Source organism: Typopeltis vanoorti, chromosome 4, assembly GCF_054136105.1.
Source record: "Typopeltis vanoorti isolate ZY-2024b chromosome 4, IOZ_Tvanoo_1.0, whole genome shotgun sequence".
Lineage (NCBI taxonomy): Eukaryota > Metazoa > Arthropoda > Arachnida > Uropygi > Thelyphonidae > Typopeltis > Typopeltis vanoorti.
The window spans coordinates 90,479,499-90,503,850 of NC_143552.1; the positions used below are offsets into that span (position 1 = coordinate 90,479,499).

Here is a 24,352-nt window from a genome sequence, read left to right on the forward strand (position 1 = left end):
TCTGGGTAGTGACCTTCTCTCATAATGTAGAACAGTAATACAGCTCCTAGGAGCTAAGTTATGGGTAAATACAAAGAATAGTGATCAGAGCTTGCTCCACCCTTACTATGAGTTGCCTCAGTTTGCACTACCAAATAGGTCAGGTGTTGCACTATCCAGGTATTTGCTTACGCTTGGAATCGCCGAACTGTATATAGTTTCCATATTCAGCATGAAACTCTTTGCAATATGGGATGTTTCAGCTAAAAAACAATATGGGATGTAATATCCCTTAACTTAAACAAAATCATTATGTTCTTTCGACAATGTAAATCTTTCATCAAGTTTTGAAATAGCTATATCAGTTATTACCAAATAAAAATTGACTTTGAAATTTTGTTCTTGCGATTCAATAATTCACGTTCACTTTCATATGAGAATAATATTTGATATTTGAATAATTGTGATTAGAATAATTGCGATTCAATAACTTCATCTTTACTCTTTCATATGAGAATAATCTTTTTGTTTTCCGAGGTCTGACTATTGGCATACAAGAAAAAATTTGATCACAATCCACTGTATTTGCAATTTTGGTTGCTACCCCTGACATATTTTTGAATGCCTCATCTGTTCTACAATCCTTTAAATAATTTTTTAGGTCTATCAACATTTTCATTATTGTAGGCATAATTACATCCAGTTTTTGCATCAAATTACTTATGACATTAATTTTCGATAAGATTTGGTACCATATAACAAGAGAACATATGAATTTGAAAGATTTAATTTTAATAATAATGATTCAGCTTCGTTCCTTGTGTCGCTTTCTCTTGATTTATCTTGATAAAAATGTATAAAGCATTGTACATTTTTTCTAAATTACCTTATATAATATACTTAATATACCTTAAAGCTTTTACAGCGTCTATGCGGCTTGACCATCTCGTATCACAAACTTTTTTAACAGTAAAACTTGGGCATTCTTTTAAAATTTTCCAATGATAGACTGATTTAGAAAAAAAAATTATATATTTCCTGAATTAATGAAAAAAAATTTGCTATTTCATGCGGAACACTTGCAGCATAATTTACAACTAGATTAAGCATATGAGTGGCACATGGTACGTAAAATGTTCTCGGGTTTATATCTAATATTCTCTTTTGGAGACCCTGATTTTTGCCCTTCATGTTTGCCCCGTTATCATATGCTTGAGCATGTAAATCGTAAAGATTTATATTTTCTGAATGTAAGTCTTCAACAAAATTTGCTTCGCCTGTTGAGTTAGTAATTGAATAAAATCCTAAAAAGTGTACTCTGATTTCTATTTTCTTGTTGTCATTATCGAGGTAAACAAATCTTACAACAATTCTTAATTGATAAAGAGCCAAGAAGCTATTTTTTATTTATTTATTTTTTTTTTTAGTGTTGTACTACCCAAGTGATGATTTATGCTTGGACTCGCTGATAGTTCTTCGGCATGAAACTCTTAAATTTTGATAGATTTTGATCTCCGAGTTTTGTATCCAGCTCTAAAATAAAATAATGAGGGATTTATTATCCCCTTAACTTAATGCTTAATTGATTTTCGTGAGATGCGTCTGGAGTGGTGTCTAAAATGATAGCGTAATATTTATTTAATTTTAGTATTTTAACAATATTAGATTTTTTTTCCTCCTATTATTGAAAATATTTCATTTTGCATTTTTTTGCCTAAATAATGTGGCATTTTGTTTTTATCAGTTTGTATTCATTATCTGTCATTACATTATCGAATTTTGCTACAGTTTCTATTAATTTTAAAAATTACTGTTGCTATCTTCAAAAAGTTTATTACTGTTATCTCTGAAAGCTAAATTTTGTCCTGCTAAAAATTGAACTGTATAAATAATCCTTTCTATTACTGATTTCCAATGATTTTTTCTAGTTTTATTAATTGTTCATTTACTGCATCTATTGTATTATTATTTATAAATGATTTTTTTTAAATCGATCCATGACTTGTAACATTTGATATGTGCTTCACTTTTTTCAATGCGCTCTAATGTTCTCGATAAATGTTGCCAATCGCATCATTGAATGCATTAATTTTATCATTAAAAAGTTTACAAGGAAAACAATATATACTGAATTTTTGCATTTAGAATACAATAACCAATTTCTGTGTATCTTTTCGTTATTACTTAATCGTTTATAGTAATAATCTGCTGAAAATTATCTGTTTTTTCTAGCCTTGAGCATGATCAAAATCATGCTCAAGGATAGAATTCATAAGAGAGTTTTGTTGTTATACTTGTATTGTACATGCTTTTGTCACCTATTTCTTCTGGTGGACCGAGTGAGCTGTTGAGAGCTTCAGAAGTGAAAGATGAATTTTCTAAGCATCATGTTTTAGCAGCTATAGAATCTTCATTTGAATGTATGGCAGAAGAAGAAGGATCTTCAAAATTTTTTCGAGTAACTGAATATTTGTCTGTACATGAAGATGTAGATGTAAAATAATTGAAATAGGAGTCTTAATTTTATTTTGATTTTCTTCTTTCTGTGCTCTTCATTTTCTATATTCTGCTCCAGAAAATCTTTTTCTTCCGTTTGACATCTAAAAGTAAGGGTTGTTAATAATATTATATTAGTTAAATTTACAATGTAGGATATACCAAGAAATGAATATTATTACTATTAATGATTATACTGCATTGTATTATCCAAATTAGATATTAGCTACATAAAATAAATATTTGATATTTGTTTCTTGCCGCCCTAATGATGTTGCCGCCAGGGTGTGGTGCACCCTTGGGTTGGCGTGGCCCTGGAGATAGAGAGTTTAGAGTAGATGCCCTCCCTCAATGAGTCTTTGGACTCCTTGGAGGTGTGAAGTAATAATATAATATCTGTAATATGACAACCTATTAACCTTTTTTTTTTTTTCCAGGTTAGCATTTTACTTAAGAACATTTTCTTCATCTATGGCAGCATTCACTTTACAGTGGTCATATTTTGTTATATTTTTATGACATGATATGGTAGTCATCAAAAGCTAACATGAAAGAAGAAGAAATTCCCCTTTGTAAGTTTTTTAGCTCTCACTCATTAGAATTTTTTTTGTGGCCGTGGGAGGGTTGTACTTGAAATGAGATGTCATAGTCAGTATATAATTATTAAAATTGAGTTATTATTAGGAAGTTATTGTAAATGTTTTCTATAGCCTTTCCCATTTTATTAATATTTAGGTTGATATGGCAATTTTATTTGGTCTGTGGGACTTCCACAAAGTTACAGGACTCATTGTGGGAGGTCCACTTATATATATATATATATATATATATTTTTTTTTTTATATAAAGAATTGAATGACTAGAACCGAGATTTAAGTAAAAAGGTTTTAATATAAAAACACGACTAGTTTCGGTTTGTGACAGCCTTCATCAGGTGACATTATAAAAGAAAGAAAAAACACTAAAACACTGAAGCTTGAATAAACTATGAACATCATAGAGAGTCTCTGTACTTAACTGACATTAAATCATTGTGGTTGTATTTAAAGCTGTTCTTTCATTAGTTGTATTGTTGGGAAAGTGGATGCTAGTAGCATCATGTGAAAGCCAGTCCATGATTACAGCTGAATGACAATCTGGGAGGTTGTAGCTCAAGTTATTATGTAGATGAACAGGATTGAAGATGATTTCTCTAGATTCCACGATTTTTCTCTCTAGTTCATCATTGCAATGGAAGATATTAGTAGATTTTTCTCAGCAGACTTTGTGACTTTGGTTTTCATCATTAGGATTAGCCGAGAAAAGGATATGACTTGATAATGCACTGGCTCGCTGTCTCTTGTAAGTAATGTCCCTCATGTGTTCTTCCATATGTAATTCGACAGATTTGTCTGTCTGCCCAAAATAAGGAATATCACAATCACACAATATTTTATATACACAAGGGTATTTGAGTTGATGATGATGACAAGGTTTTGGGTGGCTTATTAAGAAATGGATCTTTGGAAAATCTTTTGTTACAAGCCGAAACTAGTCGTGTTTTTATATTAAAACCTTTTTACTTAAATCTCGGTTCTAGTCATTCAATTCTTTATAAAAATATGTATGTTAACTGAGTTAATGATCATTCTTTCATATATATATATATATATCCCACACACGAAAGGGGAAGAGCTTATAGCAAACAGATGCTGGTGTCAGAAATACAGTAATCTGTTGATATTCTTCTTGAACTGTTGAAGATTGTAGTACTTTGGAAATGCTTGAGTAAGAATATTCCACAGAATTGATGTGGAAAGAATGAAAAATGACTGGGAGTATCAGGTTCAGTAAGTATGCAGTTTGACTGTTAAAGGATATTGAGCAGTTGTAGTACAAGTTTCTGTAGATCTAGCAGAAATATGAGGCATAATGGCTTCTAGTTCTGCTGAACAGTGGCCATGGAAATATCTGTAGAAGAGACACAATGCAGAAATTGATCTTCTGTGGGATAGTGACTGAAGAGAGAGTCTGTAAGAAAAGTGTCATTTATCAATTGGACTGCCATTTTCTGAACAGCTTCAAGAATTTTTAGGGAAGTCTTAGGTGCACCACCCCATACATGAGAGCAGTATTCCAATGTCGGTCAGATTTGGACAGAGTAAGTAACTGTTCAGCAGAGAAGTACTATCTTGATAAGAAAAGGATGCCAAGTTTTTTTAAGCTGTTGATGCTATAGAAGTGATATGATTGTGCCAGGAAAGGTCTGGAGCAAAAGTCAGTCTGCAATGCAGAGTGCAATACAACAACAGCATTGCACTCTGTGAATTTCATCGCCTGAACAAATGTTGATGAGGTTCACTATATCTATGTGCTCTTCTATGAATGATTAGTTGTTTTGAAGAAATGGAATCATTGGCAGTTAGACCCTACAGAGGTTGCAAAGCAATTAGTTCACAAAAAAGTGAATGAAGTTGCTACTGCTGTTGTGGAGCAGGCCATGAATAACAGCGTTAGTTCCTGCAGTACATGTGCTGTATCAAGACACATGGATGTGCCTTACATAACTGTCTGGAAAAATTAAATGGAAGATTTCGCATTTTATCCATTCAAGATAATCTGACACAGGAGTTGCATTTGCAGGACTTCGGAAGTCAACTGACATTCACTAACATTCCTTGCTTGAGTCAAGTTGGATGCTTCATGGCCATGGATGATTTTGTGGAAAGATGAGGCTCACTTTCACCTGAATGGAGCTGTGAATACTCTCAGTTGCCAGCTATAGGCTATGCAAAACCCACATGAAATCCAACAAATTCCTTTGCATTCACTCAGAGTTACTATCTGGTGCAGGTTTACAGCTTCATTTATTATTGGACCATTCTTCTTTGAATACATTTGCCAGTTGGGTCTTGTGACCTGCTCAGTTACTGTCGAGAGGTATTGTGATATGATAAACAGTTTTATTGTGCTATAGCTACAGCAGCGCCTGTACACGGATTCAGTCATTTTCATGCAGGAGGGCTGTCCACACATCGGTCGATCCACACAGGAGGTTCTTCAAGAACATTTCACAGAAGCCAGAGTGATCAGCCTTGCATTTCCCACTGCTTGGTGACATTGTTCATCTGATCCGGCTCTCTGTGACTTCTGGGCCTGGGGATTTCTCAAAGACAGAGTTAATTGGGATGTTAAGTTATCAGGATGATAACTTAACAGCACTGATAGATAGCATAACACAGCATGTGCACAACGTCAGTCCTGACCAGCTGCATTCTACCATTGAATACATTGTACAAAGGATGCAGTTGGTGGCATACTGGGAAAGGCAGCACATTGAACAGTACAGTCCGTGAATGCATAATGGAAGTGAATTTCTCCTTCTTACACAGGCAGAAAAAATTACTACATCTACATTCGTTTTGAACTTGAGAGAAGAATTGATGAATCAAAGAAATTTTCCTCAATCCAGTCCACCTTAATACTAACTTAAGCTATAACCTCTCTGATTGTTACTCCTTGGCCATCCAACTTTGGTATATGTAAGATCATACCCATGTGAACCTGCTGAACAATACTGCAGGATCCAAATTCAAATGTCAGCGATCCATTTGGTACTTAATTTATAGTTATTGTTCTCTAGTAATATATATTTTGTATTTCTCTTTTCATATTATGCATCTGATGATGTCTTATATGAAGATGAAACTAGTTGTGTATTCAAGATAATAAATATTTTTTTCTATATTATTATCTCTCGGTTTTAGTCCTTTAATTTCTTATATACATATATATATGATACAAGGATTTACTTGGCTGAGGAACATATTCGAAATAGATTAAATGACTGGAAGCTTTCTGGTTGTCACTGTGCTTGCAATCCAGCTTTGGTGTTCACAAGATCATGACCACATGCATGTGATGTGCCCAACAATGCTGTGGTCCATCCAGAGTTCCTTCAGTTGTCAGTAATACATTGGCAGTTTAATTTATAGCTATGTTTTTTTTTTTTTTTTTGTATGTCTCTTTTCATGTAATGCACTCGATGAAGTCTTCTAAAAAGATGAAATTTAGTCGTATGAGTTATTTAAATAATAAAAAAAAATAGTATTTATATTTTTATCTCTCAGTTTCCAGTCATTTAATCTATTTTAAATATATATATAAATTGCAATACCTTATATATTTTAATGAAATTAAAATAAGATGAAAATAATAACACAAAAGCACACACACACACACACACACACACACACACACACACACACACACACACACACACACACACACACACACACACACACACACACACACACACACACACACAGACCACACCCTGTATAATGCAGTACTTCTACAACATAGTTCCCCTCTAAGACAGTAAAATTCTAGTGTATATTGCATTGTCTATTGATGGTTTTTGCCCTAACTTATTCAATAGTTCATTTGTTTCTGATGAGTACTTCTCCAATACAGCTGATCTGATGCTCGCACAAATATCTGCAAATTCAGTAAGTTTGTAGTTCATTTTGTTTTACATATGGTTTGATAAGTTAACAACTGTGAAACATCAAATGAACAAACATTTTAGGCTATGTGAATTATATTTGATTTGCTCTTTAATTACAGCTAGTACTCACACTGCAGTAGAATCATTTGTGAAGATGAAAACTAAAGCAAAGTTTCAACAGTTGATGAAGACAACTGAGAAGTAAGTTTTTTTAATAATTCAATGTCATGAACTTATACTAGAAGATAAGCATAATAAATGTAAGCTTAATTTATCCTTGATGTTGTACACCTGATCACTTTATTAAAGTATGATTGTAGAGAGAAATGATTCAGGCATACTTCAGATATGCTTCAGCAGTATTTGTATATGTTTGTTAGTATTATCTCTCAATTCTCATGGCATCTGTACATATAAGTAACATATTTTACTATAGCTTGTACTCAGTGCCAGATTTACATATAAGCTAAAGAAGCTACAGCTTAGGACCTCGCAATCTGCTGGGGGTCTCAAATAAAAAAACAAAAAGACCAGCTGATGTAATTTAAAACAGTAGGGGGCCTATGAGTTTTGTATAGCTAAGGGCCTCAACAAGTCTAAATCCGGCCCTGCTTTTACTGTATAAAGTAGTAAAAAGTGTGTAAAAAATCTGATTTTTATTCAGTGAGGTTTCAGATGTTTCATTGCATCCTTTCTTCTGTGGAACCCAAACAGAACTATTGAAGAAAATACACCAATCAAAAACTTTGTAAAGTAAATGTACAAATTATACTCTTCCTGTTATAACTCACTGAGTGAATAGGTTCTATACTGCTGTTTTTTTTTGGCTTATTATATAATCATATGTTGAAATGTGAGAAGCATAACAACAAAGGAATTAGAAAAACAACTAAAAACTAAAAATATTAATATAGCTATGATAACAGAAACAAAAAAGAAATTGAAGGGAACAAAAGATATAGATGGTTTTTCTATGTTATATAGCAGAGAGAAACCAACATATTAGAGCTTCTAGTGGAGTGGTCATTTTAATTGATAATAAATGGAAAAATAGAATATGAAAGTACAATTTTGTAAATGATTGAAACTACTTAAATATCATAGGAATATATGGCGCTGAAAAAGGTAGAAAAAGGGATTCTGAACAATTTTATGAGGAACTACAAAAACAGTTAAATAAATGCAATAATATGCAGGAGATCTTAATGCTAGAGTTGGAAATAATCCAATCCCAAATGTCTTAAGAAAATATGGAGAACTTTGCATAAATAACAGTGATGAATAACAAAGAAGGATTTTTAATAATGTAAAATTTTTTACTAATTAATTTAAGGAAATTACAATGTTACTAGGATATACATTAAAATAAATTTTAATATACTTCAGTATTTGTGCAACGTCACGTTGCCGAAATATTGAAGTATATTAAAATTTATTTTAATGTATATCCTAGTGACGCTGTAATTTCCTTCAATTACTTAGTAAAAAATGCATAACCAACATCTAAGCATGCCCACGAGAATTAATAATGTAAAAATAACTAATACTTTTAATATGTAAATATATATCATCATCATCATCATCATGATCAAATTCCTGCCATGTACCCTCAAGGGGTGTACGGGATATGACAGTACTACATGAAAAAATTACATCATTACTAACTTCCTATCTACAATTTTCCTCCAAATCAGTCTGTTACTTGTCAAGACTCCAACATTATCAGATCTTATATTTCTATCATCTAAGGCACTTTGTACCGTATCAATCCACCTATATCTTGGTCTTCCTCTGGGTCGTTTTCCTGCCAACCTGGCAGAGAACACTTGTTTTGCTAATCTTTCCTCTCCCATTCTATTTAAGTGACCATACCACCTGAGATTAGCTCTGCTAATGCATTCCTGGATGGTGCAATGTCAAGTTCTTTCCTAATATCCTCATTTTTAATATCGTTTCTTCTGTGAATATATATTGCCATTGATGCCATCTGTTCACACCTCTAATCTTTCTCAGGACTCTCATATCTGCGGTCTCTATTCTTTGGTCAAGTGTTTTACTTCTGACCCAGCTCTCAGATCCATAAGTTAAAACTGGTTTGAACACTGTCTTGTATACAGCTAATTTAGTGTTCCGACTAGTTTCTCTCTTATCCCATATGAATTTATTCAATTGACTTCCCACCATACCAGCTTTGCTGATTCTGTTGTCTATTTCTATATTTAATTTACCATCTTCAGTAAAAGTTGTGCCTAAGTAGCTGAAATGTTTTACTTGTTCCACAGGTTCACCATTCACAACACAGTTGACATTTTCAATGATTCTGCCTATTTTCATTGTCTTTGTCTTTTTATTGCTGATCTTCATACCATATCTATTACAACAGCTATTCAATTTAGTAAGAGAATCTTGCAGACTTGTAGCGGATTTATTTAGAAGTATAACATCATCCGCATAAAGCAAAGAGCTGACATTAACATCTCCAATTTTGATAACAGGTTTAATACCACTTTCCTTCATAATGTGATCCATATAGATAATGAATACCAGAGGGGATAATGTACATCCTTGTCTCACACCAGATTTAACATTAAACCATCTTCCTGTACTTCCTTCAATTCTAACTGCTGACTTACAACTCAAATAAAGACTAAGTATTGCTTGATATAATGCCCCATTGACACCATATAACTGCAGCGTATCGAATAGCTTCTCTCTTGGCACCTTGTCATATGCCTTTTCCAAATCGACAAAACTTAAATACAGATCTTTGTTATATTCCCATGCTTAATCGATTATTTGTCGTAAAGTGAAGATCTGAATCCAGATTGTTCTTCACCAAGTTTTTCTTCCACAATTCTTCTCAACCGTTTCTCAAGTATACTTGCATAGATCTTGCCAGGAACACTCACTAGGGAAATACCTCTGTAATTCTCACATGCAGTTTTATTTCCCTTTTTATATATGGGTACTATGGGGGCTCTACTCCAATCATCGGGAATTCGTCCCTCTGTCCAGGCTTTCTGAACTATGCAGTGCAGCCACTGTAAGACTTTTATACCACCATACTTCAGCATTTCTGGTCGAATATCATCTACTCCTGCTGCCTTTCCACATTTCAAGCCTTTGATGACTTTTTTCTACTTCAAGTATGGATATGTATTCCTGACTGCATGCCTGGTCAGTGTTTTTTATCACTGTGCTGTCATCACTGCTTGTTTCACTTAGCAGTTTTTCAAAGTAATTCCTCCATACGTCAAGGATATCTTTTTTTTCTCCTGTTTTCATGTCACCTTTATCATCTCTAACTCCTTTTACAGCACTCTTTCCTCCATTCCTAAGCTTCTTCAATAATCTCCAGAATATTTTGCCACCTTCTTGATATTGATTTTCTATATTCTTGCCAAAGTCCTCCCATGACTTTTGTTTAGCTAGTTTTACACACTGTTTAGCTTTCTTACATTTGTCTCGGTATTCTGTAAGAGTAAAAGCTGACTTATTTGCCAGGAACTTTTGATATGCTTTCTTCTTTTCCTTCACTGCCTCTTTAACTTCCTGTGTCCACCAGGGAGTTCTGATTTTTTTATCCTTGCACACAACCTCACCACATGCTTCTCTGGCAGAATCAATCAATTTTTCTCCAGAGTTTTCCACTGAATCTCCAAGGTTTGATTCCTGTTCTCAAACTCTTTCATTTTCTTTTCAATAGTCTTTCTGTATTTTAGTCTACAGTTCACATCTGAGAGCTGCTCAACTTTTATTCGCTTTAAAACTTTCTTACATGTTATTCTTTTCAATATGAAATTCAATTTTATCTTGCTCAAGACTAAATAGTGATCACTTCCAATTTCAAATCCTCTGTACACTCTGGTGTCCTGTACCATGGAGAAAACATCACTATCAACAATAACATAGTCAATGAGACTTTTCTTATTCCTAGCCTCTTCTCTCAATGTGAATTTGTGCACATTTTTATGTTGGAACATGGTGTTAGTAATAACCAGTCCATGTCTTGAGCAGAAATCCAACAGATATTTGCCATTATTATTAGCTTTGCTCTTTTCTCCAAATTTTCCCAAAATATTTTTTGTATGTCTCACAATCATTTCCTACTCTGCTATTTGGATCCCCAACAAGGACCAACACTTTTCCTTTTTCATTGTGTCAGTTGCTTTTTCTAGAGTGTCAAAAAATTCCTCCACTTCTACCTTAGTAGAACCTTCTGTGGGACCATAGGCACAAATAAGTCTCATTGTCCAGTTCCCCATTCTCATATTTGCCCACATTACTCTACTTGTGTAATGTGGGCAAATGACTTAAATGACTGACTGCCATTTAAAAAGATTAGCCTCGTATTTTGTGTTGAATACTATGGCTACTCCTTCTTTTCCTTGATTGTTATATCCTGAATATAATATTTTGTATTTATTGCTCAGAAAGATCTCACCAGTTTTGGTCTTTTTTGTTTCAGTCACCCCTATTATGTCAATCTGGTACTTATCTAATTCCTCAGCTAGCTCCATTTCTTTGCCATTCAGGTTTCTTATGTTGATAGTACCGATCTTTAACTCTGGTGATGTTGAGTTGGGGTTTGTTTTCAGATTTGTTCCAGTAGCTGACTTTTCGCTGTTCGCCCTGGTTCCTGGCGAAAACAACAGGGGCCTTGTTTAGCCAGGCGATGCCCCAACGGGCATGAAATTTTGTCATGTTGTACCATCATTTTTTATTTTGGTTTAACCAATAAGAATACAATTTGGTCGGCTAAATCCCAAATTGCCAGCCCATCCTCGTTCGTTCAGTATCAAAGTAGATACCCAGCAGGGTGCACCACAAGAAGGTGAGGATTGGACATTAGGTCAGAAGCCCTGTTGGTTCTCTGCATTCCTTTAAAGGCTATGTGGAGGTCTCCTCTCAGTTATACAGCTTTGACCCTTAAGTACCCCTATGTATATATATATATATATATATATTGTTGAAATTAGGATTTACTCGGGATGTATACATTTATAAAAATAAATTTAACTGACTAGAACCCGAGAAAGTATAACAAAAACCTTTAATACATCACAACTAGTTTCATCGGTGATCCGACTTCTTCAGGTGAGAAATAAAAACATAAGACATAAAATAACACGGTAAAAAATGAACTTTACAGCTTAATAAAAAGCAGAATAATAACAGTCATATTTGAATAGGTGACCGCGTGCTACCGTTGGCATGAGTAGAATGTGTGCGACAGCTAAGTTTTGAGCGCCAGTACTGGATTACTGCGCTATGGGAATCGGGTAAATTGTAGCTAAGATTATTGTTTAAATGTGAAGGGTCCAGAACTATTTCTTTTGATTCGATGATTCTTCTTTCGAATTCATCCTTGCAAATATATAAATTAGTAGTGCGTTCCCAATCAACTTGATGTGGCTGTTCTTCAAGGTTAGAGTTTGCCGAGAAAAGGACATGACTAGAAAGGGCGCTCGCTCGTGCTCTACTGTAGGAGATGTCACGTCTATGTTCCTCAAGACGAAGTGAAACAGATTTGTCTGTCTGGCCAATCATCTCCACCCTCGCCCATCGAGCAAGATGTCTCATTTCCACAGAAGAAGACCTTCAAACAGAGCTTAACTTCCTGAAAAACACCTTCTTAAATAATGGATATTCGTCTCGTAACATTACTAAACGCTTGAGACCACGCCAACATCCTCGACAAGAAGATGACTCCAACCCTATCACTCATATACAGTTGCCTTTTATCAGCACTCTTACCCCAAAACTAGCTAAGATTCTGAAAAAATTCAACATAAAGACCGACTATACTACGCTGCCAAAACTTCGTTCTTTTCTGAGTCGACCAAAACCAAAACACAACCATCTGCATTTTCCTGGTGTTTATAAAGTTTTGTGCAACTGTGGTCGACCTTATTTTGGCCAGACAGACAAATCTGTTTCACTTCGTCTTGAGGAACATAGACGTGACATCTCCTACAGTAGAGCACGAGCGAGCGCCCTTTCCAGTCATGTCCTTTTCTCGGCAAACTCTAACCTTGAAGAACAGCCACATCAAGTTGATTGGGAACGCACTACTAATTTATATATTTGCAAGGATGAATTCGAAAGAAGAATCATCGAATCAAAAGAAATATTCTGGACCCTTCACATTTAAACAATAATCTTAGCTACAATTTACCCGATTCCCATAGCGCAGTAATCCAGTACTGGCACTCAAAACTTAGCTGTCGCACACATTCTACTCATGCCAACGGTAGCACGCGGTCACCTATTCAAATATGACTGTTATTATTCTGCTTTTTATTAAGCTGTAAAGTTCATTTTTTACCGTGTTATTTTATGTCTTATGTTTTTATTTCTCACCTGAAGAAGTCGGATCACCGATGAAACTAGTTGTGATGTATTAAAGGTTTTTGTTATACTTTCTCGGGTTCTAGTCAGTTAAATTTATTTTTATAAATATATATATATATATATATATATATATTGATTTTATCATTGCTAATCAGAAACCAGCTCCACGTCTAATAGATATAATAATAGATATATGTGTTTACAGAGGATGTGAAAGTTTTTTGTATCATTACTTAGTAGTTTCTAAAATAGAAATATTAACAAAATGGAGAAAGAAAATAATAAAAAGCAAGAAATAGAACAAGTATACAAAACACTTATTATTATTATTATTATTATTATTACATGATCGCTCCAGGGAATCCAAAGACTCATCAAGGGAGACACCTACTCTACAGCTCTCTGTCTCCACCACTCAATCCACTAACTACAATGAACCGCAACAACCATCATTGTCTATACCAACGGCATCTACTACCCACCCACCACTAGCATTTTCACAGACAATCACAAACATCCATGCCCACAACAGGATTCAAACCTGCAGCCTTTTGGCTGGACAGCGGATACACTAGCCGCCAGCCAACCAGGTCGGCATATTTGAATGCTATATCAACTAAGATTAACAGAGTTTCTAAAAGAAGCCAAAATCTATGAAGATATAGAAGAAGAATGGAAAACTTTGATAAAGATAATTCATAAAACACCGTCTGAAGTACTTGGAAAGAAAAATAAAATATTAAAAAGAATAAGATTAAAAATTTGGAAAAAATATAGAAAATGCAATAAAAAAACAACAACAACAAATGGCATACAAATCATTCCTTCCAAAACATACAAAGAAAACAAAAGAAATATAGCTAAAATCATAGTATAGAAAGCTCACCGAGATTCTTGGGATAGATTTATTAATAAAGTAGAAGACATACATGGAAGACAAGACATAGCCTTCAAAATATTAAGGAAATTAAATAATGAAGAAAGAGACACATCACAAATCACCATAATACAAGAGAAACAATGGATAGAACATTATAAGAATTTATGATATGATCCAAATTTATTAACAGAAAATAATAATGAAGAAACGGTACTGGTATTGTGTTGCACACTGCAATTACTTGTACTAGTCCCACTGTTACACCGGATTGTGGTTGTCTCGCTGTTGTAACAAACTTTGTTTATGTGCTCTGAAGATGCTGGATATAATACCAGTGAAATAGTAGCTTTTAAGTTAATAAATAGTTATTTTCTTATCAATCTGTGTTCTCATCAATACCGTTAAAATCCAATTCAACATGTTGTGTTCAATAACAATTGAACACAAGCCTTTCCACACGGTTAAAGTAGATTGCTGTAAATAGGGAATGTCGACCTTTATGTGCACGAAGTCTGGAATGACCAAGATGGTAGAAGAATCAACATTGATGGATCAATGACATCAAGGGCATGACAGCAAGATGTGCGGCACATCGAGGGCACGATCCTGACATCTAAGGGACCATGAAACACACCATGTCACAATATGAAGTTGGAGATGTGGTTGAGGCCCTGCAACCATCAGCTCTTATAGCTACAGGGAAGAAGAGCTTGAAACCAGGAATTGTAAGACAAGAACTATTATGGTAGTGTATGAAGATGATATCCTAAACCCTCTGGGGAGGATATTTTCAGATGTCCCTTATCTGAAAACCAGGAGCAATCTCTTGAAAATAGTAACATGAAATGTCAGAACACTATATGAGGCCAGCAAATTAAACAAATTAATCCAGGAATTAGAAGTGATGAAGGCTGATATTGTAGGTATCAGTGAAATGAGGTGAACAGATACAGGAATAATAATAAGAAAAAAATCGCACTATAGTCTACTCCGGCAGTGACTTACACCTTAACGGAGTAGCGCTTATCCTAAGTAATAGAATTTGCAAATTCTCTACATGTTTATAGGCCATAAATGACAGAATGATAACAGCCAAAATAACTGTACAACCATTCAACTTGTATATTATCCAAGCATATGCACCAACCCAATATCACCCAGATGAAGAGTTGGAACAGTTTTATGAAGACATCCAAACTGCAATCTCTAGTGCTAAATCAGATGATATTATTATAATGGTGGGCTCAGAAAAAATCTCATTTTGCATGGGAAACCAAGGGCTTGGAACCAGAAATGAAAGAGGTGAAAGATCATTATTATTATTCATGACACTTCCAAGGAGTCCGAAGACTCTCAGGAGGACACCCATTGTACAATTCTTCATCTCCACCACTACACCGATCTTCTACTATCAATCATCTACATCAGCGCCATCTACTGCCCACTACCACCACAGCTAGTATTTTTTGTCTATAAATTGCATGTGTTCTGAAGAGCCGAGTTTCCAGGAGAAAAAAACCCTGCTACCTCCATATGAGATCGGCTAACTCACCTTCGATTGAAAAAGTCCACATAAAGATTCCTCTCGTCATGACGAGAATCGAACTTAGGCCTTTTCCAATGGAATGGTGCAATGTACCGTCATTCTTCCAATTCTTCCACGCTACGGAGGCGCTTAATTAATTCAAAAATAATTAATCATCATCATCAAATTCCTGCCATGTACTCTCAAGGGGTGTATACAGGATATGATAGTGCTACATGAAAAATTTACATTATTACTAACTTCCTATCTACAATTTTCCTCCAAATTAGTCTGTTACTTCTCAAGACTCCAACATTATCAGATCTTATATTTCTGTCATCTAAGGAACTTTGTACAGTATCAATCCACCTATATCTTGGTCTTCCCCTGGGTCATTTTCCTGCCAACCTGGCAAGGAAGACTTGTTTTGTTAATCTTTCCTGGCCCATTCTGTTTAAATGTTTAAATGTTTTTTACCACCTAAGATTAGCTCTGCTAATGCATTCCTGGATGCCGACAATATCAAGTTCTTTCCTAATATCCTCATTTTTAATATGATATTGCCATTGATGCCATCTGTTCATGCCTCTGATCTTTCTCAGGACTCTCATATCTGCAGTCTCTAGTCTTTGGTGAAGTGTTTTACTTCTGACCCAGCTCTCAGATCCATAAGATAAAATTGGTTTGAACACTGTCTTGTATACAGCTAATTTAGTGTTCCGACTAATTTCTCTCTTATTCCATATGAGTTTATTCAATTGATTTCCTACCATACCAGCTTTGCTGATTCTGTTGTCTATTTCTATATTTAATATACCATCCTAAGTAAAAATCGTGCTTAAGTAGCTGAAATGTTTTACTTGTTCCCCAGGTTCTCCATTCACAACACAGTTGACATTTTCAATGATTCTGCCTATTTTCATTGTCTTTGTCTTTTTATTGCTGACCTTCATACCATATCTATTACAACAGCTATTCAATTTAGACAGAGAATCTTGCAGACTTGTAGCGGATTTATTTAGAAGTATAACATCATTCGCATAAAGCAAAGAGCTGACATTCTCATCTCCAATTTTGATATCATGTTTAATACCACTTTCCTTCATAATGTGATCCATATAGATAATGAATAACAGAGGGGATAATGTACATCCTTGTCTCACACCAGATTTAATATTAAACCATCTTCCTGTACTTCCTTCAATTCTAACTGCTGACTTGCAACTCAAATAAGACTAAGTATTGCTTGATATAATGTCCTATTGACACCATATAACTGTAGCGTATTGAATAGCTTCTTTCTTGGCACCTTGTCATATGCCTTTTGCAGATTGACAAAACTTTAATATAGATCTTTGTTATATTCCCATGCTTTCTCAACCATTTGTCGTAAAGTGAAGATCTGATCCTGACAGCCTCTGTTTGGCCTGAATCCAGCTTGTTCTTCACCATGTTTTTTTCCACAATTCTTCTCAACCGTTTCTCAAGTATACTTGGATAAATTTTGCCTGGAACACTCAGTAGGGAAATACCTCTGTAATTCTCACATTCAGTTTTATTTCTCTTTTTATATACGGGTATTATGAGAGCTCTACTCCAATCATCGGGAATTCGTTCCCTCTGTTCAGGCTTTCTGAACTATGCAGTGCTGCCACTGTAAAACTTTTAGGTCTTACAGTGGCTTACCACCATACTTCAGCATTTCTGGTCAAATATCATCTGCTCCTACTGCCTTTCCACATTTCAAACCTTTGATGGCTTTTCTTACTTCAAGTGTGGATATGTATTTCTGACTGTATGCCTGTTGAGTGTTTTTAGTCTTACAGTGGCTTACCACCATACTTCAGCATTTCTGGTCGAATATCATCTACTCCTGCTGCCTTTCTACATTTCAAACCTTTGATGGCTTTTTCTACTTCAAGTATGGATATGTATTCCTGACTGTATGTTTGTTGAGTGTTTTTTACCACTGTGCTATCACTTTTTGTTTAATTTAGCAATTTTTCAAAGTAATTACTCCATACGTAGAGGATGTCTTTTTCTCCCATACTTCAGCATTTCTGGTCGAATATCATCTACTCCTGCTGCCTTTCCACATTTCAAACCTTTGATGGCTTTATCTACTTCAAGTATGGATATGTATTCCTGACTGTGTGCTTGTTGAGTGTTTTTTACCACTGTGCTATCACTTTTTGTTTAATTTAGCAATTTTTCAAAGTAATTACTCCATACGTTGAGGATGTCTTTTTCTCCTGTTTTCATGTCACCTTTATCATCTCTAACTCCCTTTACAGTACTCTTTCATCCATTTCTAAACTTCTTCAACAACCTCCAGAATATCTTACCACCTTCTTGATATTTATTTTCTATGTTCTTGCCAAAGTCCTCCCATGACTTTTGTTTTGCTAGTTTTACACAGTGTTTAGCTTTCTTACATTTGTCTCTGCATTCTCTCAGAGCACAAGCTGACTTATTTGCCAGGAACTTTTGATATGCTTTCTTCTTTTTCTTTACTGCCTCTTTAACTTCCTGTGTCCACCATGGAGTTCTGATTTTTCTATCCTTGCAGTCAACCTTACCACATGCCTCTTTGGCTGAATCAATCAGTGTTTTCTTCAAGGCTTGCCACTGAATCTCCAAGGTTTGGTTGCTGTTCTCAAACTCTTTCATTTTTTCTTGAATAATGTTTGTGTATTTTAGTCTACAGTTCACACCTGAGAGCTGCTCAACTTTTATTCTCTTTAAAACTTTCTAACATGTTCTTCTTTTCAATATTCAATTCAATTGTATCCTGCTCAAGACTAAATAGTGATCACTTCTAATTTTAAATCCTCTGTACATGCTGGTGTCCAGGGAGAAAACATCACTGTCACCAATAACATAGTCAATGAGACTTTTCTTATTCTTTGCCTCTTCTCAATGTGAATTTGTGCACATTTTTATGTTGGAACATGGTGTTAGTAATAACCAGTCCATGTCCTGAACAGAAATCCAGCAGGTATTTGCCATTATTATTAGCTTGCTCTTTTTTCCAAATTTTCCCAAAATATTTTTGTATGTCTGACAATCATTTCCTACTCTGCTATTTAGATCCCCAACAAGGACCAACATTTCCTTTTTCATTGTGTCAGTTGCTTTTTCTAGAGTGTCAAAAAATTCCTCCACTTCTACCTTTATAGAGCCTTCTGTGGGACCATAGGCACAAATAAGTCTCATTGTCCAGTTCCCCATTCTCATATTTGCCCACATCATTCTACTTGAGACTGCCTGCCATTCAAGAAGATTAGCCTCGTATTTAGCTTTGAATACTATGGCTACTCCTTCTTTTCCTTGATTGTCATTGCCTGAGTATAACATTTTGTATTTATTTCTCAGGAAGATACCACCAGTTTTTGTCTTTTTTGTTTCAGTCACCCCTATTATGTTGATCTGGTACTTATCTAATTCCTCAGCTAGCTCCATTTCTTTGGCGATCTTTAACTCTGGTGATTTTGAGTTGGGGTGTGCTTTCAGATTTGTTCCAGTAGCTGACTTTTCGCTGTTTGCCCTGGTTCCCTGGCGAAAACAACTGTGGCCTTGTTTAACCAGGCAACGCCCCAGCCGCATGAAATTTTGTCATATTGTACCATCATTTTGTGCTTAAGGGGTCAAAGCTATATAACTGAAGGAGACCTCCACATAGTTTAAAGGAATGAGGAGAACCAACCAGGGCTTCTTATCTAATGTCCAATCCTCACGTTCTCGTGGTGCACTCTGTTGGGTATCTACCTGGATACTGAACAAATGAGGATTAGCTAGCAATTTGGGATTTAGCCGACCAAATTGTATTCTTATTGGCTTAAACCAAAATACAAAATGATGGTACAAAAATAATTAATTAAAGATTAATTAAATTCTCTGAAACCAATGATGTAATAATTGCCAACAGACTAATTAAACATCCTCTCTGAAGAATATATACATGGAAAAGCCCTGGGGACATCTATAGAAACGAAATTGACTATATAATAATAATCAAAAGATTTCGAAATGCAATAACACAAACAAAAGTATATCCTGTAGCAGACATAGGATCAGACCTCAACGCAGTGGTTGCAAAAATCAAAATAATACTTAAGATACCAAGCCAACCATTCATAAGTGAAACTTATAATTTACACTCACTTAACAACCAAGAAGTTAAAGACTGCATTATAAAAGAATTCACAAAATCCTTTAACAGGTCTGGCACCACAACTCACACAGAAAATAGAACACCAATTGATGAAATTAACATGAACTGGCAAACATTCAAGAATAGCATCAATGAAGCAGCCAGAAATACACTCCGACAATTAGAAAGGAAAGGGAGTAAACCTTGGATAAATGAAAATATATTAAAGTTGATGGAACAAAGAAAAAAGTTAAAGAACAAACCTGAATATAAAAGCATGAATAAAGAAATAAAAAAAGAATACAGAAAAGCCAAAGAGGAATGGATTAAGAATAAATGCACAGACAGAAAATCTTGATAGAAAACACAGAAGCAGAGAAATGACTAGCAAGACAAATACAGTAAATCATACAAGTGTCATTAGAGACTTAAGAGACCATATTCTGGATAAAAAAGAAATCGTGGAAAGATGGATTGAATACACAAGGAAATTATATGAGCAACAAAGAAATAATATTCCTGAACAGACTGATATAGAAGGACCACCCAGTTTACTTTGTGAAGTTGAAAACACCATCAGAAAACTAATACCACATAAAGCTGCAGGAATGTCTTGGCAGAATGGTTGAGGACTTTCGATGAAGTAGGACTGAAATTTCTAACAAATTTATGCAATAAGATATATGAGACTGGATTTCTATCCAAAGATATTAATCACTTAATTTTCATTCCAATTCCAAAGAAAACAAAAGCTACAAGATGTGAAGAGTTCAGGACAATTAGCCTCATCAGTCAAGTATCAAAAGTCCTCCTATATGTTATTCTTGAAAGAAATAAAAGAAAAATAAACATAGAAATAAATGGTACGCAAAGTGGCTTCAAGGAAAATGTAGGTACAAGAGAAGGTATTTTCAACGTCAGAACCATCATAGAAAGATATCTAGAAAAACAAAAAGATGTATAACTATGCTTCATAGATCACAAAAAAGGCATTCGACAATGTTCAACATGAGCAATTAATTGAAATCCTTTCAAAAATAGGCATGGATGGAAAAGACATTAGGCTAATAACTAATCTTTACTGGGAAAAGACTTCATCTTTGAGAATAAATAGAGAAACCTCAGAAGAATTCCCAGTTTAGAAAGGTGTGAGCCAAGGCTGTGTCTTGTCTCCGATTATCTTTAACCTGTACACAGAAGAAATATTTAATAAAATTAGTAACCTCAAAGGAATCACTGTAGAGGGGGGGGGTTGCAAAAATATTAATAACCTAAGATATGCAGATGACACTGTTCTTCTAGCTGAAAACAAATATGCCCTCAAGACTCTTATAGAGGAAACCCTCAAGTACAGCGAACAGTATGGCTCAGTTTCAACTTTTAAAAGACAAAAATCATGATGATTTCAAGAGAAAAGGAAATACCAAAAATATCCATCAATATAAAAGGAAATAAATTAGAACAGGTGCAAACATACACATACCTCAGACACTTGATCACAGAGAAAGGCAGGACAGAAGATGAAATTAGAAAAAGGATTGAAATTGCAAGGTCAACTTTCAGCAATATGAAAAATCTACTGACATCTAGAGAATTAAATCTGAAAACAAGACTAAGAAGCTCCAAATGTTACATATGGCCCACAGTATTATATGGAGTAGAGACATGGACACTCTCCAATCTGAGTGTGAAAAAACTGAAGGCCTTTGAAATGTGGATGCTGCAAAGATTATGAGGATATCATGGAAAGACAAACGAAGAGGCACTAGAGATGGTAGGCATAAACAGGAGCCTGATAAAAGAAATTCAGAAGATAGTCAGGTGTCTTCTCCTGGAGGGAGAAGACACCTGACAGGACAGGAGATTAGAACTTAAAGAAGCAATAAAGATATATAAAAAAATAGAAAATCAACCTGATTAGATGGCATAAATACAGAGCTTTTGATATATGGTAGAGAATATTAATCATCACAGATTCCTTAAATTAATAAATAACTCTTGGAGGAAATGTGAGATTCCATTAGATTGGGCAAATGCTAAGGTTATGTCTATATTTAAGGAAGGGAACAGAGACAATTGTGGAAATTACAGAGGAATTAGTTGATTAAATCTAACAGATAAGCTTAGGTTATTCATGACTTATATTTAGTATTAACTAAACTATATTAACCAAACGAACTATTTTATAAAAAGATGTTTTATTCTCTTCTTCTCTTCCGTCTAAGACAGGTGGAGTCTTCGCTTGAGCAGGATCTTCCAGTCTTCTCTATTCCTTGCTGTTCGAAAAAGTTCCTTATGTGTTCTGCATCCCGAGATGTTCTTTATTAATTTCAGCCAGATAATTCTTGGTCTTCCAGGTATTCTTTTTTCAGTTGGAAAAGCACGTTAGGAAGTCTGTATGCATCCATGCATACAGTGTGGCCAAACCATCTTAGTTGTTGTTTTCTAATTTTTTCTGTTATTGCCTTTTTTCTTGTCTGACTGTGATGTTTGTTTTCTTTTTTATCCAACTTGTTCTATTTATTTTTCTTAAGCATTTCATTTCAAATGCCAGCAGTTTTTTCTCCTCTTTTTTTTTAACTATCCACGCTTCTGCTCCATAGATGATTGTTGGTATAATTATTGCTTCATATAATTTGATTTTGGCTTGCTTAGATATCTTGTTTGTTTTCCAGATTTTCTGTAATTTCCCATGGTGCTCCATCCTATCACTATTCTGTGTTTGATTGTTTTGAGTTCATCAATTGTTTCTGTTAGTTTTAATCCAAGATTTATGAAGTTGTCTACTTGTTCTCCATTTAGCGTGGCTGAGATGGTAGCTCCGTTCCTCCCTATTTTCATCACTTTTGTCCTTTGTATATTTATTGTCATGCCATATGTTTTACAGGTTTCGTTTAGCTTGTTTATCAACTTTTGTAGTTTTTGGGGTTCTTGCAATAAGAACGAGATCATCCGCATATTTGATATTATTTATGTTTAAACCATTGACATTGATTCCAGGCTCATTGTCTATTGCCTTCTTTACAACTTCTAGATATATGTTGAATAGGCTTGGGGATAATGGGCATCCTTGCATTACTCCTTTTTGGATCTCTATGGGTTCTGTTGTGATTGTGTCTGTTTTAATTATTGCATTTGTCTTAGAGTAATATTTTATCAGAAATATTATATATTTGTATTATATATTTGTTTATTGCTTTTTCTTGTAGAATTTTAAGAATGATTTCTCTGTTGATGCTATCGAAAACTTGTTTAAAGTCCACAAAACAACAATATAGTTCTTTATGGTCTTCCTAGCTGAACTCTGCTAGTTGGTGCAATATGAAAATTTGGTCTATTTTTGAATAGTTTCCTCAGAAACCAGCTTGTTCTATGCTATCATTTCTTCATAGGTGTTTTTTAATGTATTTTGTATAATTCTTATGAATATTGTATTGGTGTGGGAAAGTAAATTGATTGGTCTGTAATTTCTGCAGTCTCTTTTGTCTCCTTTCTTGTATATTGGGATGATCTTTTCAGTTCTCCAGTCATTTGGGATCTCTCCTGTTTGTAGTATTTTATTGAATAGGGTTGTTAAATATTCTATTGATATGCTGCCTCGATATGACCACAGTTCAGTAGGGATAGTATCAGTGCCTGGTGCTTTATTGTTTTTCATCTATTTTATTGCGTATCTAACAACTTCTTGTAAAATTTTTGGGTGGTCATTATTTTCTTCTATTGTAGTTTTGTTTCCTTGGTGGAAGATAGTCTTAAAATGGTTTGACCTGATTTTTCTTATATATTCAATATTCCCGGTTTCGGTCATCTTGTTGTTTATCATTGTTACTGCTTTTGCTGAGAATTACTTTGTAATTTCTCTTACAGTATCATGGAAGACTTTTAGGTTGTTTTGTTGTATGCTTCTTGGCATTTCTTAGCTTTTTCTTCTAACCATTTTTCTTTTTTTTTTTGCATAGGTTATCAACTTTATTTTTTAGTGCTCTGTATTTTTCTCTATTCTCTTCATTGTTTTGTTGGTTTACAAGTATCTAGGCCTCTCTTTTCTCTTCTATTGTAGCTACGATTTCTTGGGTTATCCACTGTTTGTTTATTTGGGGTTTGGTACCTAGAGTGTCTTTTGCAATTGATAACACTGTTTCTTTTCCTTCTTCCCAGTATTTTCTGCTGTTCTGGAAGATGGAGAATTTTAATTTCAAGCACATCTGTTCTAAAAATTGACTTCTGCTTGAACTATCTTTTAGTTTTGATAGGTTGATGTTTTCTTCTTTTCTGATATTGTTTTTCCTGTGGAATTTTATCTTTACTTTGGCAGTTAATATTTGGTGGTCAGTGTTGAAATCAAAACTTCTTGATGTTTTATTAACTTGCTTATATTTTGCTGAATTTCAAAATGTTTTTCAAAATTTCAGCATCATCAGCGTACAACACAGCATGTATACATGAAATGAGTAAGTGAAACAATACTTGTAATGG

General features: G+C 34.5%; 1 protein-coding gene across 8 annotated transcripts in view; it reads left to right on the forward strand.

The window, feature by feature from the left end:
* The window catches only part of LOC150107493 (jouberin-like), a 422,644-nt gene that overhangs the window by 36,715 nt on the left and 361,577 nt on the right, over positions 1–24,352 (forward strand). For 7 of the 8 annotated variants that reach the window (XM_090391911.1, XM_090391912.1, XM_090391908.1 and 4 more), the window contains exons 2-3: positions 2,913–3,047; positions 7,084–7,165. In XM_090391911.1, coding sequence (XP_090248037.1) covers positions 3,023–3,047; positions 7,084–7,165 — 107 coding nt within the window. In that variant the 5' untranslated portion in view covers positions 2,913–3,022. Of the gene's footprint in view, positions 1–2,912; positions 3,048–7,083; positions 7,166–24,352 lie in introns of those variants that run through there. The other variant, XM_090391916.1, reaches the window with a different exon arrangement.